Below are 22,978 nucleotides of genomic sequence, written 5' to 3' on the forward strand. Positions count from 1 at the left end.
AATACCAAGATTTGTGAATATGTTTGAATAAGATATTCGGATATACTAGTTTTTTAATTATAAGAAAAGCGCATAGATAACGCTATTTATTCAACTATTATATATTTACGTTAATAACAGTACTATATTAATAGCGGTTATTTTTAAAATGGTCTTACGTAATTTTAAGTATAATAATAAATAATATCATGACGGTCGTAGTTAAATAATTGTAAAAGAAAGATTAACATAAAATTTTGTTGAATGTAATCGCTAGTGACGAATTAAGACGTTAGTTTTTCTTTTAGTTTTACGTAATCAATAAGAAATTTAACCGTAATCGGTTTTATGCTTTCACGATTTTAAAAAGTTTTAAGTAATAATAAAATAAAATAATAACCATCTAATTAATAAAATTTCGTTTTACAAAAATCGGCTACTTACTGGAAAAAAAACAAGTATGAACGATCTAAGGTTATCATATGATTTTGTGCCGCAATTCAATGTTAGCAAACCGATTATTCACGTGACAATTACAAAACGTATTAATTTATCTTTTGTTAATTTTTTGAAGTACTTTTAGAATATACTACAATAATAATGTATATACACAATTTTTTTTTTACCGAAATTTTGAAGAAAAGTACGATATTACTTTGGGTCGCACGGTGGGGTCGGGAGGTGAAATAGAATTGTCTACGTTTTAAGGAATGAGGAATACGAAAATACCGTTCGCTTAAAATCTAACTTTTACGTATAAATAAATATTTATATTTATACAGTACTATTATATAAAGAGAAAGAGGGTTTTTGTTTGTTCAGGATAAACAAGAAAACTACCCGATCGTTTGCAATCGCATTTTTACCCGTTTCTTGGCATAACTGAGAAGGTTTTTAGATATATTTCATCTCGAAAAATCTCTAAAATATATATGGAGTATCCCTGGGACGCTGTTTTTGGAGGTGCAATGGGGTTCTCTTGTAATATTTCTACAAATAATCGTCCGAATTTCAAAATTCAAACGGGATATTTGTTAGCAGGTTGAAGGTTGATATTTGCATGCATCAGGTACACTCTAGATCTAGCGGACCACGGATATTCGGAAATATATACGAGTATAAAGTTTGTTTGTTTGTTTTTTTATCGTATCACGTAAGAACCAACCTTTCAAATTTGCAGGATATATTCGCGTCATACCAAGGAAGGCTTTAAGCTATCGACCGAGGCCTAGCTCCCTTGACGGTTAAGATATTAAAAATATTCGCTATTTTTTTGCCCTCAAGGAGGGTGAAGTTGTGAATAAAATATATACATTAAGGGGAAAAACCATTCGTTCTTTTACTTCATTATCGTATTTCTGCCACCACGGCAAAGAAATAAGTTTTGAATTTTTCGTGATCGAAGGTGCGTGTAGTTTAGTTACCGTAGTTACTATTATTCTATCTTGTGTAATTTAGTTTCTTTTTCGGGTTTCTATAAAGCCCGAACATTATAATTATCATCTATGAGCATAACGTACAGCGCAGCGGCTGAAGCCCTCTGGGTAGATAGGAATGGCGACCGAAGCAAGGTCTGCAACTTATATATATATATAATATATCTGAAGTTGAGCATGTGAAAATTTGGTGAAGATTAGTCGAGTCATTCTCCAGTTACGCTCAATTTAAGGTCGACAACAGACACAATCTCCATTTGAGGTTTGTGTATTTTTCATATTCACTTAGGCAGTCAGTCTCAGTAGCGAGCTAGTTTAAACTTGATGCTTGCGGGTAGATTCTACTCGTTATTTTCAATTATTTAATCAAATTACGGTTATAATAATTTGATTATTAAAATATGTTTTAATATTAAATTTAAAAAATTATATACCTCTTTTAGTCATCTCATTTTATTTATATTTTGTATATATATTAAAAATGTCCAAAAAAGGCCGAAATTAAAAAAAAATTTGATTTAGACTTTTTTTAACCGCAGTAATAAGCCCTCAATGAGAGATTTTCAGTGACATATCATAAGCGGTACTTCGTTATTTCCAGAGTTATAGCGAAATAAAATTTTAATTAATGAAATATTTGGATCTTTGGGGAAGGCACATCGGCTCGAATTCGATTTCATTCCTTTTTTTAACTTCTTTTTTAATTTAAATATTGATTTATTAATAATTATTAATTATTATTATTATTGATTTATTATTATTAACCTCAGATTGTAAAAATGTTTTACGATAAATAACAATTCAACAATAACAATAAAAAAAATATGAAAAAAGAAATCAGAAATTATCAGTGAAATAAAATTTTATGTACTTTTCATTTAAAATAAAATGTCTATATGTAATTTAATAAGTGTACAAGGAAGTTATGTGGTGTCCACATCAAATGTTTTTATTGATTATTGCGTTATCAAAATAAGATATAAGCAAAAAAATTTCCGAATTTTAAATAAATAAAAAAAATTGATTTAGGGGACTCGCTTACTCTCTGGAAAAAACTAGTGTTTTTTTTTTAAGTGGTGATTCTTGACAAAAGAAATTTTAAATATGAATCGTTTTTAAAATATTTAAAAAATAAAATTTATCTTTCATGATAATAATGAAAAACATTGCTTCTTATTTTGGGTCCGCGGTGTACTATATAAGAATCAAAACTACTTAGATTTAATGCCCTTAAAGCGATAAAAAATTATAAATAAATTTTAAAAGTTAGAGCCTGCCAACAAAAAAAAAGAATATTATATTTTTTTAGCGGCGGGGAATAAATAAAAAAAATCTCTTTCGGCACGCCGGAAGGCGGAGGTAGATTTCCACCTTAAAATTAAGAAAAACTTCAAATTTACTCGATACGAAAACGGTTGCATGTAAAAAAGTTTCACATGTTTAGCATACGACAAGTCCATCTTCTTACAATTTCAGAAAAAAATTGGTAATCCCTTACAGTAAGGGTCGGTAATATCAAAAATTGTTTCACATAAACGTTTTAGGTAATGTTTAGAGGACTAACGGAGACTTTAAATCGATGTTATGCTGTGCCTAATGAGGGAGATACGATTTTTTTTTTTGGTTTTCAAAACTTCATTTTTTCCACCCCCTGAGCCCATGGTTGGCGATATCAAAAAACTTTACTCGCATAAGTTTTAGGCCCTTATCCAAAGAATCGTAGGAACTTTAAATAAATTCGATATTTTACTTTATAAGAAAGCTGTAGCGATATTTTGTTTTTTTTTTCGAAAAAGCCCTCACATTTCCATTCCCGTGTTCTCGATTTTGGCCTTTAACGAACTCGACCGAGATTTTCTGAGTTATTTTTAAGAAAAAATTTGAAAGTGATTGGCGCAAAATTACAGCAGTTATCGTGTCCACAAGAAAGTGAATATATATATATATATAAACTTTTGAGCTGACGGTGGTTTTGGAGTATGGGGGATGTGAAACGCGATATGTCGAAATTTTCTGGAAGTCGAATCATGGTACTCGTTACTTAGATACAAAATGTATCTAAAACATTAAATTTCCCAAAAAGATATTGAAAAAACTATTTTGTAATTTGGTAACCCATTTACAACCCCTCAAAATTGTGTAATTCATTCGGTTTGAGAAATAGATATTTTACGTAAAAACAAAAACAATAATTTATTTTTAATTATTAAAGATCTTAACTGATTTTGAATAAAAATTCATTTAAAACCACGGCCTCGTTTATATTAAACATCGGACCTTTAATTATTAAATATCACGTGAATTATTTTCAAGTCATTTAAATATAAAGTGATGCGTTGATTAATTGTGCTGGCCTGTCCTATATGTATTGTATTATAATATAATATTAAATTTAAACTTGTTTTTTATATTATAATTTATTATAAGCGTGTCATTACACGTGTATTATTCGTATTTTTTTTATAAAATTTGTTTTTATTAGATAAGCATTTTTAATATTATTACGTTCTATTAAATAAAATGTTTTATCTCTTTAATTTTTAAATAACAAATAATATTTATTACTTTAGACAGAAACATTCGTTTATAATTCTATTTTGTAATATGTCGACATTGGAATATAAACAACAACAAATATATATATATGTAACCTTTTACTTCAGGGTTATTATCTTTTTCTGTTTAGCCTCCCGTAAGATATTACTTCAGAGGCTGAATGAGGATGATATGTATGAATGAAAATGAATTGTTGCCTTGTACAGGTCGACCGTTCCTGAGATGTGTGGTTAATTGAATCCCAACCACCAAAGAACACCGGTATCCGCTACCTAGTGTTCAAATCCGTAAAAAAAGTTATTTTTGCCTTTGCTAGGATTTGAACGTTAGAACTCTCGACTTCAAAATCAGCAGACCGACCCGGTGGGTTTACCGATTAAACCTGCTATTCTTCAAGATCTGCAAAATCGAATTGTTACAGCAGTGAATTCAATAACCAGGGACTAGTTACCGATAAAAATAATTTGGGACCGATTAAAATAATTAACTGTTATTTATAAATCTCGATTTTTACATCCTAGTACGAAGTAAATGAAGTATTGCGATCGCGAAAAATTTCGGTTTTCAGATTTCAACGAAATTTCCATTTGACCATCCCTGAATCCAATTTGATTATTTTCGACGTGACGTCTGCACGTACGTATGTGCATAACTCTAAAACGATTAGGCGTAGAATCTTAAAATTTTGGAATTTGGTCTGTTATAACATCTAATTGTGTACCTCCCCTTTTTACTACAATCAACTTGACCAAAAGTGTCCAAAAAAGCCCAAAACATTGGATTTTGGAGTTTTTCTTAACTGCAGTAATAAGCCCTCATTGAGAATTTTTCAACGATATATCAAAAGCGGTACTTATTTTCATCGGTTCCAGAGTAATAGCCAAATAAATTTTTAATTAATGAAATAATTGGATTTTAGGGGGAAGGCACATCGGTTCATATCAGACTTCATTTCTTTTTTTTTTTAAATGAAAAGCGCTTAAAATATATAATGTGTATATATATATATATATATACACACTTTTGAGCTGACGATGGTTTTGGGATCTGGGGGATGTGAAACGCGAAGACATGTCGAAATTTTCCGGAAGTCGAATCATGGTACCCATTACAATAGGTAGCTTTCTTATGAGATCTACCTAAAAAACGTTTTTGAAAATATTCAAGTTTTCTCCAAATCTAACACTTAAAAGTCTAATAAAGGCTAAAATAACAACGTAAAAATTTTTAATAAAATTTCTGTTTAATGTCCGGAGTTTATTATTTTATAAAATGTTAGATATTTTTTGATAAATATTTATCATGCGTAAAAACCAAACTAAAAAAAAATATCAAAATCGAACGGAGTTAGAGTAAAAAGCATGTATCCAATTTTAAGAGGTGGGTTGTTGATTTTTTGAAAAAAAAATTGAATTATTTTATAAGCACTTGTAGTTTGTAGATAACAAATTTGTTTTAATAAATTTTTTCTAAAATGATTCTGAAGAAAGTCAAAATTGTTTTTTTCACAATTTGTCAACTCCCTTCATAGGTGTAAGAACGATGGGCAGGGGTGGAGCAAATCCCCCTGGCTCATTTAGTCAAACGAAAAATTATAGGTCAATGTCAACAGTTGCGCGGCAAGAAATCATGTTTGAATCGTGACGGGAGCGCTATCTGGTGAACGAGTGGGGAACTGGCGGTTCAAGGTCTGGATGGTCTGCGGTAAATCTCGGAAGATTATAGAATGTTCGAGGTTGGATTTAGCGGGAAAGTTCTAGTACGTTTAAGCGCTGCAATCGACGCGAGCGAGTCACTTAAGTGAGTTAACGCATTTCAGCTAGTTCGGAACGCAATCCCGTAACAATGGCGATCTAAAATGGATATTAGAAACCTTTTTAGCGCGAAAGATATGTATCTATATTATCTGCATTTGGGTCCATGCGAGTTGTAAAATCATCTAATTAAAGCGACCTAAAACGTTCAGGAAATGCGAAGATTTTTTTTGTTTGTAATAATAGTGATTTTGATGTTGTCTTTATTATTGAAATTTTAAGAAAAATCATAAAATAAAAATAAGGAAATAATAACAAGTATACAATCCAACAGTAATTTTAAATAACGATTGAAAGTTGTAACGAGGTACTTTTGCAACAGAGTTACTTAATTAGATCGTTTAGAATTTTGAAACGGTTGATTTTACATCTAGCTACTTTTGCTAGTTGCAAGTAGTAAAACAAATTTGTAGAAAATATTAAAGGTTTAAAATAAAAAACCATTAAAAGTTTGATAGGTAATAAATAGTGAACGGTTCAAAATTTCAAGTAGTCCAATTTTTGATGCGATTAAGTTCAGTCAGTACAGAAGTTATGTAAACGCAACGCAGTCTTGAAACAAAAATTTCTAACCTCAAATCAGAACCATATCGGTTCACATTAATTTCATTATGTATCCAGCCAAAGCCTGTTAGATTTGAACTTTTCCCCGGTTTTTTGTGTTTTTTTTTCCTACTTATTTCACTAGTACATTTGTGTAAAAATGAAAAAAAAACTTTTAAATTTGAAAAAAATTACAATTAGGTGGTTTTGAAACTCTTCAACTCATATCTAGGTTAAGAAAATTTTTCACAAAAAAAATCTTTACCGATTTTCAAAACGCTGTAACTTTGTGAAAAATTATTATACGGAGACGATAAAAAAGCATTTTTAAATTTGAAGTTTGTAGCAGAGTCCGTTCAGAAGCTTAAATTCTTAGTTTCTTTATTTTTTAGAAAATATAGCAGTTATTTATTTTCTTTTAGGGAGGCAGAAGAGGAAGCGACCAGATAAAAGTAGTAGCGAAAGTGATAGTGGCGGAAAAGAGAAATTCTAAGCAGAATGTTGGTGAAAAATCGAGTGGATTTTCGCTACCGTCTGGCTCTGGTGTACAGGATCAAACGTATTTTGATAATGATGCGGGTCACCGGCTTGGACGTTGGTTTAGTATGACCTAATCTTAAAAAATGGAAGTTTTAAAAAAGCGTCGATCACTAACAAAGAGAAGCTTTCCGTTCGGATTAGATTTTTTGACGAAGAAAAGATGACGATTCGTGAGGAATTTAGCTTTTGTAGAGTTGACCGACATGGATGCAAAATCTGTAGCGTCTACGATTAACAACTTTAAATAAAAGATGAGCCTTGATCCAGAAAAGAGCGTCGGACAAGGATGCGATGGTGTTCCTGTATGGCGGGATAGGATGGTGGTGTACAGAAAATTATTCGAGAAAAGTATGCGAGAGCGTTATACTTTCACTGTGCTAGTCGCAAACTGAACTTAGTTGTAACAACTTAAACGAAATAGCAGCGATACGAAATACGGTCTTTACAACAAAAGAAACAATAAGATTCTTCCGATAATCGACCTTCGTCGAAAATGCATACCGAATATACAAGTGCTCTGTGAAACCTGTTGGTCTCAAAAATATAAAAGTATCCCCGCATTCAAGAAACATTACGTGCAAATCGTTATGGCGCTTGAAAAACTATCAAGTCGGTAACAATGCAACGAGAAAAGTCGCTTTTCAAGTGCACGGCGCTGCTACAAAATGAAAATTCATTGTTAGTGTTTGTCTCGTAGTAAAATATTCGACACTCCTGCAATCGGTGGTAAATGCTTCGGTCAAAAAATGCGGTGCTTCATGGTGCCGATCGCATAAAAACAATTACAGACATCATGAGAAAACACAGTGGAAATGCGGTTGTTAGAACTGAATGTATTATAGCAGAGGCTGAAACAATCGCCGAGCATCTTGGAACAGACTTCAATATTCCGCGAGTCATAAATCGGCAGAAACATCGTGCAAATCCACCAGCACAGACTCCTAGCGAGTTTTCGAGATCACTACTTGTTCCCTACATAGATTCATTAATAATGCTTCTGGAACAGCGTTTTTTTTTTGCATTACCCTCACGTAACGCTTGATATGACGTATGAGATTTAAAAAAAAAAACTACAAGTTTTTGTTGTAATTACAATTTGAACGATTTCCTAGCGAAGCTGAACTTCGGTACAACCATCGCAAAGGAAAAAAAATGTGCCAAATGCCGAACTGAAGGAGATGGAACTAGCCGCGCTAGTTAAGAAACGCAATTTTTCTACCCGTAGAACGGGCGCTACATATCTCACTTGCACAGACCCGCACAAAGTGCACTATCGAAAACTCCTTCAGCACCTTACGCAGGGTAAAAACACGATTACGGTGAACAAAGACAAAATATTAGCTTGTCGGTCTTTGTACGATGAGTACGCGTAAAAAGAGGGTCCTAGAAGCTAAAAACAAAATTTTGTCACGATTTAGCTAGAACTCTCTTAGGCGAGTGCTGAAATAAGATTCGGATAGGTTTGAATAGCATCGCGACTAATTATTGTTACCGTTTTCAAACGTTCAAATAAAAATATTTTTAACACAAAAACATTACCTTATTTTTGCCCCCAACTCCTACAGAAATACCTGGTTACGCTTACGACTCCCTTAACGAATTTTGAAAAAAAATTAGTACGATCAATATCCTAAATATAGAAATATTTGCGCCAAATTTGAAGAAAATCGGTTCGGTCAATCCTGAGATATATGACCAAAAGCATCCGACACACACATGTACATACGTACGTATATATATATATTTTTTTTTTTTGTTTAACCTCTAGGTTCACCGTTAGGTATCGGTTCAGAGGATGAGATTAATGAATCGTAGCGTGTGCGAAAATGCCACGGCTGACCGGGATTCGAACCCGAGACCTCCGGATGAAAGGCCGAGAATCAAAAACGTAACGATTTGCAAAAAACAAGATTTTCCATTTTTACACGTCACCGTACTTTCCTCTTAATATAGCTATTCTATGTATATTCACAGGGAAAGTAAAACGTGACAAATTGTAAAGCGATTTTTTTTTTGTTTTAATCAACACATAGCTTAATCGTTATGTATTTATTTTAAAACGATACGTACAAATAAATCAAAAAGTTATATTTTAACTGCGGTTAATATTCTAGTAACGAATCGATCACCTGTTTTTAATTAACATCCGTTACGACATTCACTGCCGTAAACCTGATCACCTGCTAGTTGTCTCGCTCATTTCATTCTCGTGCACGATCATTTTCCCTCTCTTTCTCTGTTTCTCCGCATCAGTTTTCGCTTTTTGTATGATATTTGATATTTTCTATTTGTTCTTTGGTATTTTTCATATCAATATTATAATACATTTTTTCTGATAACGGTAAAATATTACCGTTGTAGAAATTTATATAATCAGGTTCATATAAGCCGCTTTTGTAATACTTAACTGAAATTTACCGGTTTACCGTACAAAATAAATAAATATTTAACTATAATATTAAAATAAATTAATCGTAAATATTATTAAATTTTTTAACGTTACGCAGAGATTACGCATATTACGCAGAGATTAACGTTACGCATATTATTTTATTAAAAATGTATAATGAAAACTGTAATCGAATAAAACGTTATTATAAGTGCATTATCTGTCCTAATGGAGTAAAATTCCAACTGTTAATTTAATTTTTTTATGTATTTATCGCGGCAATAATTTCAAAGAGAAATACTAAGAGACGGCCTTGTTAACGGTAAACATACTTTTCAGTCGATAAATATTTCATCAGTACTAGGACGACCTCCATGATTTTGTAGCGTGTTATTTCAATCCGGAATTTATTTCATATTATACAATTTTTTATCGTCACGAAATAAAATTGAAAAACTCGATTAAAAATAATAAACAATATTTTTAAATTTAACTATAAAAAAAAAAATATCATTAGTTTGTTACCGACATCAAATCTTTGAAAATTAAAGAAACATTGAAAAGTATTATTATTTTCCCGGTGAATTTAACTAGAATAGCTAAAGTAAAGGGGAAAATACGGTAATCGTATCAAATATGGGATATCGGGTTTTCTGTAAATCTTTATTTTTAAAGTTCAATTAGTTCATCTAGACCAAAAAATGTACGTATGTTTATGAGAACATCTAAACGTACTCGTACGTGTGTCGCCCTGCATTTGACCTTGTATTTCAGGATTGACCGCACCTATTTCCTTCAAATTCGGCTAACTATTTCTTTATTTATATCGCACGACGATCAAATTAATTTTTTTTCGAAATTCGTTAAGAGGGTGGGGGAATATCGCGAAAAAAATAATTTCGATTTTCTTCAGAGGGATTTTAGAGGAAACTTCATTAAAGAAAATTTGTTACCTATAATACTTATATATAAATTCAAGATTTAAAGGGATATATACGTCTTGCAGTTTCGGGTACGTTAGAATAGGACCACCGATTCTCCCCTGCCTGTCGTAGCAGGCAACTGAAACGGAGGCGCGCTTCTATTAGGTCCCGAAACTTAATGCGATAGGCTTACAAAAATGTTTTCTTAAAACTTAATCTCCGCCTCTTAAATTTGGAGTATATTTTTTTCGTTCTTTTACTCTATCTCCCTTCGGTTTAAATGTTTTTCAAAAACTTTTTGAAAGTTTGTGCATCGTATATAGAGCTGTCAAGAAATATCTACAATTCTTTTAAAGACCCCGGACCTGAATTGCAAAAACGTCTTTTGAAAATTCTATTTTTCCTACTCTAGCCTGAATTGAAAGGAGTATTAGATTTAGTGAAACTAAAACACTTTACTTGAGAAAATTTGTTAAGGTTAGCTTATACGTAAATATTTTTTTGGGAAAAAGTTTCTTAAAAATATATTACCCTCCTCTAAACAAAATATATTCTGTTGTTTTTGGGGCTCTAACTCTTTTAGTTTTTATAACTAATTTTTTTGCATTTTTTTAATCGTTTAAAGGGCTATTACAATTAAATTAGCTTTGGAACCCGTATTATATCCCGGATCCAAAATGAAAAGCGATCGTTTTCATTACCTTGATAAAGTTTATACTCCATTTTTCAATATCTTTAAACGATTCTCTTTTAATTTAATTTTTATTTTTTCACTTCTTTATAAATAAATCGCTGCTAAGTTTTCCCCGCCGATTAACAAAAACATTCTTATTCAAAATTTAAGAATTTTGAAGCTGAAATCTTATTTTGGTAACCGTGACTTGACCGGCATAGCCGGAAAGCGATGGAATACTTTGCCATATTTTTTTTTATAAAGAGGTTTTTTGGGAATATTTTACTTTTTTCGATAAAATTCATTAAAAAGTTTTATTTGTAATACGGTTAGGCGTATATCCTATCGGTAAGAAAAATCCTTTGAAAGAAATGTCCGATACGAAAAACTTGCGTCCTGATAATAAATATATAAAATAATGATCGTGAATAATTAGCCTTTCTGAGATGTGTTTAAAAGCGTATTATTTTTGTATTTATAGTCTTTTGAGATGAGAAGTGTCAAATTGCAATACCAACATCCGTTAATGAAAACATAGAACGAGACAAAGATTACTTTTATTTTTTTAAAAGTACGGTCGACGAGGATTCGAACCTTATTGACAGAAACAAATTCTAAAAGTAATAACAAAATTACCTTTGAAAGATTTAACTATTATCCGATTATTTTTCAGGTTTTCTTTCTAGCTTGGCCTTTAATAAAATAGAAACGATTTAAATATTAAAAAAAGATGTTTACGTCTAGGAAGTGAAATGTCAAGTATAATTTGTACTATAAATACCACGATTATTTGAAAAATTACAAAAGAATTTCTACCGGGTTATTTTTAACGCTAAAACATTATATTTTGTTAAGTCAATATCCAGTTCAAACAGTGAATCTTAAACTTAGGGCAAATGTCAAAAGTAAAAGCGGAATCGGATAAAAGGGAAGTCGGGTAACTTCACTAAAAATACAAAATAACCTAACTTATCTCATTATTCAGGTAGCGGAGGAATTTAGTAATTTATTTTCCAGTATTTCAAGCAATAATAATATTAAAAACCAGATGTGGACACCACATGACTTCCTTGAACGTCTATTAAATTACATACACGCATTTTTTAAAATGAAAAGTATATAAAATTTTATTTTAATAACAAATTCCGATATATATATTTTTTTATTGAATTATTATTTATTGTAAAACTTTTTCTACAATCAGAGGTTAATAATTACTAATAAATCAATATAATTGTTTAAAAAAAATGAGATGAAGTCAGATTTTAATCGATGTTCCTTCCTCTTATAAGATCCAAATATTTCATTAATTAAAATGTTATTTGGCTATAACTCTGAAACCGATGAAAATAAGTACCGCTTATCATATATCATTGAAAAGCTCTCGATGAGGGCTTATTACTGCAGTTAGAAAAAGCCCAAAATCCAATTTTTTTAGATTTTGAGTTTTTTTGGTCCAGTCGATGCCATTCAAAAGGGAAGGTACACGACTACATGTTATAACAGTTCTAAATCCAAAATTTCAACATCCTGCGGCTAATCGTTTTCGAGTTATACGAGATATATACGTACAGACGTTACGCCGAAACTAGTCAAAATGGATATTTCCGCTGAAATCTGAAAACCGAAATTTTTTGCGATCACAATACTTCCTTTACTTGGTACGAGGAAATAAAAATAGCTATTAAACAATAAAATTGTTAAGAAAATTAAAAGTATAATAAATCGGTATCTTTTAATTCCCGTTGATACACAGGAAATCACAACTTGCATTTTAAGTTCGAGTATATAATAAAATTCAACGAATATCGATAAGATTTTCGCCAATATTTTAAAATAAGTTATAAATACCATTTCTGTCCCTCTTAAAAATTCAATTAATGAATCTTTTAACGACAGAATATTTCTCATCTGCAGTAAGAAAGTTCACCAAATAATTTGCAAAAATTTTAAGCCGGTTCTATTGTTTTCCATATTTTCTAAATAGTTATAAAAGAATAAATAGACTTTACTCCGTCGCGGATTTGCCCATGCTATGCGGTTGTTTCTGTTTTCGTCGCGGTCAGGGGATATTTAGCCGGATACGGTTCTACCTCTTGGACCCCGCTGCGTTCATTAAACTCTTGCTTGTGAGAACAGTAATGATAAATAAAAATTAAACCCTGTTCAACGTATAAGAAATCTCAGTGTATCGCAATTTCTTCAGAATAACAGTTTGATCAAAACAAGATGCGAAACTTTGAGCGATTTAAGAATGTGGGTTTCAAAACAGTCGACCTCCATCTTAGAAATATTAGTTATAACCGGGTAAAAATGTATTTCACCCGGTTCTTAGCGTTACCCGACAAACACCACTAGGAAGTGACCGTACTTCGTATCTCACTTTTTAAAAAAATGTTTCATTACTTTTATTTTATGGTTTTTAATCGAGTAACCGGAGGCAGGTGCACCCAATCGCGCTACACACAAACAGTGGCTGTGTCGGTTGAGCTGCCGCGCCGTACACCGCTCACCCCTTAAAAAATCTAAATTCAAAAAAGCCCGAAAATTGTTTTTAGATATTTAACTGACGAGTATTTGCAAGCCCTAGTCTAGTTAATATCTCGTTTAGTATAGTCGGAAATAGGGAAAATTTGCAATTGTTGTTCAAATTTTTTTCCTTGCTTCACTCCTGTGAAGGTCGAATTTCAAAAATCTAGATACTGATTTTTGAGACATTTATATGAACATTACATCCGCCACAAATCAATTTGATATCTTCATCTGTAACACAGAAATCAATAAAGTAGTAAATTTCATTTTTACTCCATTATACCCCTTTCAACTCGGAATTTCAAAAAGTCCTTTCTTAGTGTGCACTTACACCGTACGAAGAACATGTCGCAGATTTTTATCAATTTATCTTCGGTAGTTTTTGCTGGGCGCTGATGAATCATTCAGTCAGAGATGCTTTATAGGTACAAATTTTAACTTCATTGAATTTTTTTTAGAAATTTCTGTAGGTTATAAAATTTGGGAGGCGATTTGAAAAAAGCGAATATAATAAACACATTAAAGGAGTATTACATTTCGAACTATTTTAGTATTAAAATTCCTATCGATTGCATTTAGTTAGCGCTTTTTATATTATAATATTTATTTAATAACAATTTTTTTAAACGCATTTGTTCACCGTGACAGTATCCATAGAAATTAACAAATATTAGCTTAACTAGTAGTAACAAAAAGACCTCGGATACTTATATGATTAAGTCCCTACGAGATCAGAGATACATTCCAGACGTACTACTACTTACGAACGGAATAAAATTCACTGGCTTAATCTCTATTTAAATTCTACGGTTTTTCTTTTTAGTCGGACACTTTTTAGACATGTTCACTTTTTTGATAAAATTCTCTAAACACATTGACATAATTGTCGGGAAACGTCGGCAATGTTGTGTTGAATTTCTTCTTTGAGGTCCTCGATTGTTCGTGGTTTATCGACGAACACTTTAACCTTAAGATAATCTCAAAGAAAAAAGTCCAAAGGTGTCAGTCACATGATCTTGGCGGCCGATTCTCATCACCTCGCTGCAACATAAGACGACCGTTTAATTTTTCTCGCAGTAATCGCACGGTTTCATCGACAATGCGGCATGTTGCGCCGTCTTATTAAAACCATACGTCTTCCGCAACGTTAATCTTAGGTCATAAAAAGTTGGAAATCATCTCACTATATCGAACTCCATTGACGATAACGGCATCTCCGTTTCCATTTTCGAAGAAGTAAGATCCGATCGATCCATCAGCCATAAATTCGCACCAAATCGTGACCCGTGGAGGATGCACGAGAAGTTCTTCAATCTTTTTTTGGATTTTCTGATTCCCAAATTCGACAATTTTGTTTACCGACAAAGCCGTTAAGAAGAAAATGCGCCTCCTCGCTAAAGATGGTATTTTTCGAAAATTCGTTGTCAACACGTTAGATTATTTTTATCATTTCTACTGTTGTTCAAGCGCGTACTTTTCCGTAATTTACCGATAATACCTTATAAAAATCTCTACTCTGGTTTTAGCGCGAAAAAAAGGCGGCAAATTTAAAATATAACTTCTTCATTATGAGACCCTTTTATAAAAATTAAAGCCCGTTCAATTTATAAAAACTATTAATGCGCTGTAATTTCTTCAGAGCAACAGTTTGGTTAAAACGGGGCTCGAAACTTCAAGCGATCTGAATAATGCGGGTTTCAGAATATTCGGCCACCATCTTAAAAATATTTGTTATATCCGGTCCTTCGTAGCCTACAGGTAAAAAAGTAATCGGCACGGTTCTTGGAATTACCCGATAGACACCACGAGGAGATGACGTATTTAGTTTATAATTTTTAAATTTTTCTTTATTTTCTAGTCAAATAATCGAAGGCAGATGCAGTAAATCACGTCGCACGCACAGTAACAGTGGCAGTGGCTGTGTTGGTTGAGCCACCGCGCCCTACTCAGTCGCATCTTTAAACCTACTTTTTTTCGATAACCAAAAAAGATATCCGAGAAAGACAAACAGATTTTTTTAATAGAAAATTCAATTTCAAATAACGCAAACGGTCTCCGAATTCGATTTGACCAACGGTTTGGACATAGTAAAGTTGAAAATCGGCAAGGAATATAATCCGGTTATTTCCGCAAGCCATTAAAACGGCCACCGTCTTAAAACAGTGAAAAATATTTATAAACGGCAATACTCCTATGTTATTCTTAGGTATAAAAAGTACGTTCGTGTTTAGCTCAATCGGTCGAGTAGTTTTTGCACAACAGGTTCACAAAAACCACTACATATATAAATCTTCCACATCTATATCATTAATTTTAGGCCGTAAAGTTGGCCGTTGTGGTTTAATAATAAACCACAACGGCCAACTTTACGGCCTAAAATTAATGATATATATATATATATATATATATATATATATACTGCATGAATCATATTTTAAATAATTAAAATGAACTTTAGTCACATCTACTATTTATTTCATAATTAACTGGGTATTTTATGATACTGCTGACATCAGAGTTTTAAAAAAGTTGGAAGTTATCTTCCACAACAAACTTTGTACAGGAATTCTCCATGAAAACAAAACAAAAAATTATAAAAATCAATACGATTGACAAAATTTACTCTTACGTAAAAAAATGTATAAGTTAAATTTAAAAAAAAAAATCCCTTTTTCTTTAAAGTACGTTAAAAGTACGTTAAAAAACATTATAATGTATAATTATTAAGTAAATAAATATAGTTTTCTTCATTATATAATACTAAATTACTTAGAAATGCAAACTTTTAATTCATTAATAAATATTTTAACTATAGATAATAAAAGGCAGAAGGATTAAAAAATTTTTTTTTTTTTTTTTTTTTTTTTTTTAAATTATAATAAGAATTTTAATAATAAGAAAGGATTATAATAAGAAAAATTTGTTCTACAGTAGAGAAAATTTATAATTTCTCTCTCGGTGCCCTGTATCATTACCTACCATAAAAATATATCTTGCTCAAGACACTAATTTTAATAAGTTATTGTTCATGAATTTAAGCAGCAGTAATAGCAGAAAGTCGCTTTACATAACAATTTAATTTTGAAAAATATCATTTAAATGATTTAAGAATTCTTTTACAAATGAAAAGTAAAATTAATTTAGATACTCGTATAATTTTAAAAGGGACATTTAAAAGTAAAAAACTACATAAAAATTATCGTTTTATTATTAACGCGTAATTAAATTTTCATATCTTTAAAAAGATGCGTAATAACAATGTATATATACTATACTGTATATTATACAGTATATTATACTAAGCGCTAATATTCCACAAGCACAACAACATTGTACCTAGTACATGATACAAGGATACGAGGACAAAGCTGTTTACCGGAATAATAAGAGTATCTCGCGTCAAGATTACTACGGAGAGAGGAATGAAGCGGTTTCCCGTAGCCTTCTTCACAAAGCCCTATATACTGTAACATATCAGCAACCCGAGTCGATAAAGATACAGCAGATATTCAGCCGCATAAATAACATCTTCGCTTTGTTCATCGACGACTGAATAACGAAACAAAAACTCTGATGAATCGGTCAGAAATGTTTTCTCTGAAAGTAATGATATTAACCGATTCCCTTTGGTGAACCGAGTGAAGGAATCGTTTGTAAGGTTGAACGTTACCTACATTTTGACGGGCTTGTTAGGCTAATATGCAACATATATTTGGTAAAAGAAGGAAACCGCTTTACTCCTTGTTTACTCGAATAAACTTGGCGGGGGGTGATAGTTATTTTTGGAAATGACTATTCTGTTTTCTGTGTCTTATACCGCATCACCTAAATCTATAAATTGTTGTATTACATGACATACGTAAATCGTACCTTTGAAGTACTAAACGTACAAACGATTCGCATCTTACTTTACATTCCGCATAATACAATACGTTTCCATCGAGTAGAAACAACATACAATACATTGTTTCTTGAAAGAACGGTACTTTAATTTGTCGCTTTGCATTACTTGTCTCTAACATTCTTATATTTGCGATGGATTTAAACACCTGAGGTATAATTCACGCTTATTAAGAATATCTTTCTCTGAGAATAACGATGTTCACAGTCGAGTCGGTTCTTTTCGTTAAGATAGTACGGCCGTATGTTCTGAATTTTGGTAAGTTATTGTGTAAAATTACGTTTGGATTAACGAACAAGACAAGAAATCACTTCTCTCTTTGCTTAGTAATCCTTGCAACGCTTATTATCTTGAAAATGACTGTGCCGGTTTCAGGAGCTTATCGTCTCCGTACGTGGAGCAATCTATATACACGCTTATAAAGTACGATAGAAACCTCTATATTTTAATAATTTTTACTAACAGCACTGTAATTCAACAGCAAAAATACATCTTTCATGATGTCCAGTTCAGCGGACATCTTTCACGAGATAACTTATCGGGTTGTACAATATTCTGGAATCTCTGGTTATCTTGTATAGCTTCGTTAAATTCAGGCCGGTAAAAAGCCGAATCCCTTGTTCATATATATATATATATATTTTGTTACACCTCTGAATCACCGGCCAGGTACCGGTTACCGATTAAAACCCGACAACAGAATGTTTGCCAGAAAACTATTATCGAGGAACTTAGCGCTCCTTTATGTCTGTACTAAATTTATTCGTAATATGTAGATATGTAGACTACGTCTAAAAAAAAAAAAAAAAAAAAAAAAAACTACTTACTCTTTATTATGTATAGCGTCATTTATTTATCCGTATTATTAATATTATTTTTTTTTTTTAATAAGAGGATATTCTTATAATTTTCAGATTCAAGGATTATTATGGTCTCTGATCTCAATTTACTGTGTAGCAGTCTACGATTGTATTTTGGATAATCCATTGGTGGTACATTCTGAAAATGTAAATGTATATACTCTACTTTACGCATCCTATTTTAACGGTATGTAATTAATTCAATAAAATCTTGTAATAGTTGATTAAATGTTTGTTTTTTTTTTTGAAACGATTTAAACGAGTAACATTTATATGTATAACGTTCTCGCTTGAGAAGATTTTTTTTTTACTATTTGCACTTAATCAATTTGTTGTTACATTTACATTTAATCAAGATAAAACTTATCGTTATCGATTTAAAATTCAAGCATATGCACTAGGTATACAAAACGCGGTTATAATGTTGGACGTACCCTTTTTTTCTGTTAACAAGATTTATTTAAACTGTAGAATGAAGAGATTGCTATAATTAAAAAATCGTGAAAGTTTCTGAAAGCCTTTGAAAATAGTATTTTTTGCTACTTAAAAGAAACGATTTAAAAATTATCAAACTGAAAATGATAATTTAAAAAACCTATTAAATAACATAATAATTTTTTTTTAAATTGTGAATATTTATATCGATAAGAGTTTATTTTATGATGTTCTCTCCTATGTGTGAACAGGATTAGCGCTAATCAAGCAAATAGAGAAGCAGAAGAAGTATCGGATCGGTATATGAAATTTTGTATCCTAGTAGTTTTCCGCACTTGTGCTATAAGATTCGGAAATTAGTGCGGAACAGTAACTCCCAAAACATGAAATTGTGTTACTTTTAATTAAATTAGAAATACAGTCGGCATAATTTTTTACACTGTACAAATTTTGTTCGTGTTATTCCCGCGTAGAAGCTTTGATGATAATGGAGAATTAATCGTCTATTAAAACGAAAAAAGTTTTTATTTTTTGTAAACAGATAGCGACCGGATACCAGATTAAAGCTTTCAGCAGTTTTTTTTTTAACTGCGGTCCCACTAACTCAAGTAAATCAGATATTTTATTTAGTATTCAGGTCATCTGGTGAACAATTCTACAGCAGCATTTCATTACATCTTCTCAAACGACTCTCAATTTGATCAAAATCAAAGGACATCTACCCGTTTAGTTACTTCCTCAGAAATAGCGGTGTAGACTGACCGGCAAAATAATTAGTTGAATACTAGCGTTATGGTTGTAGCAGTAGAAAGGGGCAGACTATTAAAGGAGTTACTTTAATTGTTTAATAATAATAACGCGATTATACATTAGTATAAATGAAGCTTGAAAACTAATTTTTTATACGATAAAGTATTTTATAAGAAATATTTAAAATAAGGAGAGGATTTGTAAATGTCAGGAGGGTTTGTGTTGTAAGGATGAAAAATTATTTGAATATAAAAGCTTCTATTCAAAATTATCATTTTGCTTCGGTGAAATGGAAATCAGATTAAAAATCTTTTAATACAAAACTATCAGACTATTAAATACATACTATTAAAGGAACGGGTGAAATTATAGACCGATTAATTAAAAAATAAAACTTGAAATTAATTTTGAATTTATGCTCGTTTTAGCAGACAAGTACTAACTTTTCCGTTACTGAAAATATATAAATCATTTTTAAACGTATTAAAGTGCACTATTGTTTAGGTAAAAGTTTTATAAAACTTCAGTAACACTGAGTTAGCCTTTTTTTAAATCGATCTACTTCAGAAAGCGCATGAGTGTTTTTGCCCGTAGGATGCGGGGCAAGTATTTGAATCGGGCTACTACTACTGGTGATACTTTTATATAACCGTTTGATCTTTACTAATTATGAATAGTTTTTTTAATTAATTTAAGTCGTTTAAATATATTCGACATTCATCCTTTAGAATTTCCGCGCAAGATTTTTACCTTCTCAATTTTGTTTTATATCTGAGTTTCCTCAACGAGATGATTCACGAAAACAAAGTCGATGATGGAATGAAGGCTTTCATGTATTCTTTGTATCGTTGTAAAAACTTTTTTTTTACATTCTGAATCGTTAAGTTTATAGATTCCATTAAATAAAATTTGATTGACAGAGAGTTTTAGTCTGACAATATAGTATGTATTCTGTTTCATTAGAAGTTTTGTACGCTTGGATCTCCTCACATCGATATATTTAGATAGAAACAGGAAAACTATTTATCGAGTTTTGTAGTAACAGATTTTTAATCTGATTTGCATTTCACCGTAGCAAAGTGATAATTTTGAATAGAAGCTTTTATTTTCAAATAATTTTTCATGCGTCCTGACATTTACAAATCCTCTCCTTATTTTAAATATTTCTTATAAAATACTTTATCGTATAAAAAATTATTTTTCAAGCTTCATTTATACTAATGTATAATCAAGTTATTATAATAACTATTAAACAATTAAAAAGAAAAAGTTATACGGCTTTGGTAATTTTAAATCTATTCATATCGCTACCACGAACAATACCAAAAAGCCAAACGGTATAAAATAAAATAACATATGTGTAAAAACAACTTTTTATAAGTGTTTTCTTTCATAATTCTATCGATAGAAAATTTTTAATAATTCAAAGATAAGATTAGTAACGTTAAATAACGCTTATATGGCGCTGTTATAAAGATAAAAACTTTCTTTCAGAAAAAGAGTAAAGGTTTAAATGAATTATTTTTAAGGTGTAAAAAAAATTTTTATATATTTACGTAATAAAAATTCAATAAATCCTTCGATGCGAGTTATCTTAAAAAAAGTAAATAAATAAATACCTCGCAATAATACGATTTAATAATCTGTGTAAAATGGATGTTAATTACTATAAAACCTAAAGGTCCCAGGTTCAAATCCCAGTTATGCTTGCCGTTTATCACGCGCTTAAAATCTTCCGTTCCAAATTTCCACGCGCAAGCTTTGAGCTTATGCGCCGAGTAAATCATCAAACCAAAAATAAATAAAAAAATTAAATATACAAATTCTTTTTGTATCGCGCCTGAAATTTTACATTTTACAAACAATTCTAAAAGAGAAATTCATCCATTTGTGACATCTCAAGAGGATTATCAACCTCTTTGAAACCAATCTTTTAATAAATAATATTTATAAATGTTATTTTAAATCTTCTTACGGTTATAGAATTTTTTTTTTTTTTTTTGTCATTTGACTGATTTGATGGAGCTCTCCAAGATTAACTATCTAGTGCCAGTCGTTTCATTTCACTATATCTCCTACATCCTACATCCCTAACAATTTGTTTTACATATTCAAAACATTGCCTGCCTGCACAATTTTTCTTATCTACCTGTCTCTCCAACATCACAGCGACTATTCCAGGATGCCTTAGGATGTGGCCTATAAGTCTGTCTCTTCTTTTAGCTATGCCTGTGCTATTCAGCATTTTATATTGCTCCTTGTTTATTCATCTTTAATAATTCTACTTCCCGAATAACAAAATTGTTCTACTTCGACAGTTTTTCCCGTCCTATTTTTATATTCAGTAGTCCATCTGCTTTATTTCTACTGCATTTCATTACTTTCGTTTGCTCTTGTTTATTTTCTTAAGCAGGACTTCATCCATTGCGTTCATTGTTTCTTCTAAATCTTTTTTAGTCTCGGCTAGAATTACTATATCATCAGAAAATCGTAGCATCTTTATCTTTTCACCTTGCACTGTAACTCCAGATCTAAAACGTTCTTCAACATCATTAACTGCTAGTTCTATGAAAAGATTAAAAAAATAGCAGGGATAGTGAACATCCTTGTCCGACTCCCTTTTTTATTACTGCTTCTTTCTTATGCTCTTCAATTCTAATCGAAGTAATAATTATTTCTATAAATGTTAGCAATTGTTTTTCTATCTCTATACTTGAACCGTAAATGTTTTAAAATGCTGAACATTTTATTCCAGTCTCCGTTATCAAATGCCTTTTTTAATTCTATAAATGCCATGTATGTTAGTTTGTTTTTCTTTAATCTTCCTTCTACTATTAATGTGAACGCTTCCCTTGTCCCTGTATTTTTCCTGAAACCAAATTGTTTTTCTCATAAAACTTTCTCCACTGTCCTCTCAATTCTTCTGTAGAGAATTCTAGTTAAGCTAATTGTTCTATATCCTTCGCATTTATCTGCTCCTGTGTTCTTTGGTATCATGACATAACACTCTTTTTTTCCCTTTGTTATAAATATTACACCGGTTACCGGTTACTGGTAATATACCAGTTTGTATAATATATCGCTTCCTCATCTGCAGCGTGAAGTATTTCCGCGGGTATCCCGTCTGTCCTAGAAGCCTTTCTACCATTCAAATCTTTTAACGATCTATTAAATTCAGATCTCAGTATTGTATCTCTCTTTTTATCCTCTTTAACACCAGTTTCTAATTCATTTCCTCCGCAAAACTCTTCAGTATATTCCACCCGCGTATCAACTTTTTCTTTCGTATTATAAATCGGTGTACCATCTTTATTTAACACATTATTATATTTTAACTTACATACCACAAAATTCTCCTTAACTTTCCTGTATGCTCCGTCTATTTTACCAATGATTATCTCTCTTTCCAGTTCTGAACTCTTTTCTTTAATCCACTCTTCTTTCGCTAATTTGCACTTCCTGTTTGTAGTATTTCTTAATTGTCAATAGCTCCTTTTACCTTGTTCATCGCTAGCATTCTTATACATTTTACACTCATCCATCAGCTGCAATATATCCTCCGATATCCAAGGTTTTCTTTGTTCTCTTTGTTTCGCATCAGTTCACTTCTGCTGATTTAAGAATTTCCTTTTTCTGCCGTTCTTCTT

The 22,978-nt window shown here is 31.3% G+C and overlaps 2 protein-coding genes across 5 annotated transcripts in view; one reads left to right on the forward strand and one right to left on the reverse strand.

The window, feature by feature from the left end:
* LOC142328996 (uncharacterized) overlaps nt 1–22,978 on the reverse strand; it is a 123,356-nt gene that overhangs the window by 69,904 nt on the left and 30,474 nt on the right. The window lies entirely within an intron of this gene.
* The window catches only part of LOC142328994 (uncharacterized), a 96,261-nt gene that overhangs the window by 51,003 nt on the left and 22,280 nt on the right, over nt 1–22,978 (forward strand). For all 3 annotated transcript variants that reach the window (XM_075373225.1, XM_075373224.1, XM_075373226.1), the window contains exon 2: nt 18,201–18,333. In XM_075373225.1, the coding sequence (XP_075229340.1) occupies nt 18,201–18,333 (133 nt within the window). The remainder of the gene's footprint in view (nt 1–18,200; nt 18,334–22,978) is intronic.

The sequence above is a fragment of the Lycorma delicatula genome, chromosome 8 (genome assembly GCF_047948215.1).
Source record: "Lycorma delicatula isolate Av1 chromosome 8, ASM4794821v1, whole genome shotgun sequence".
Classification (NCBI taxonomy): Eukaryota; Metazoa; Arthropoda; class Insecta; order Hemiptera; family Fulgoridae; genus Lycorma; species Lycorma delicatula.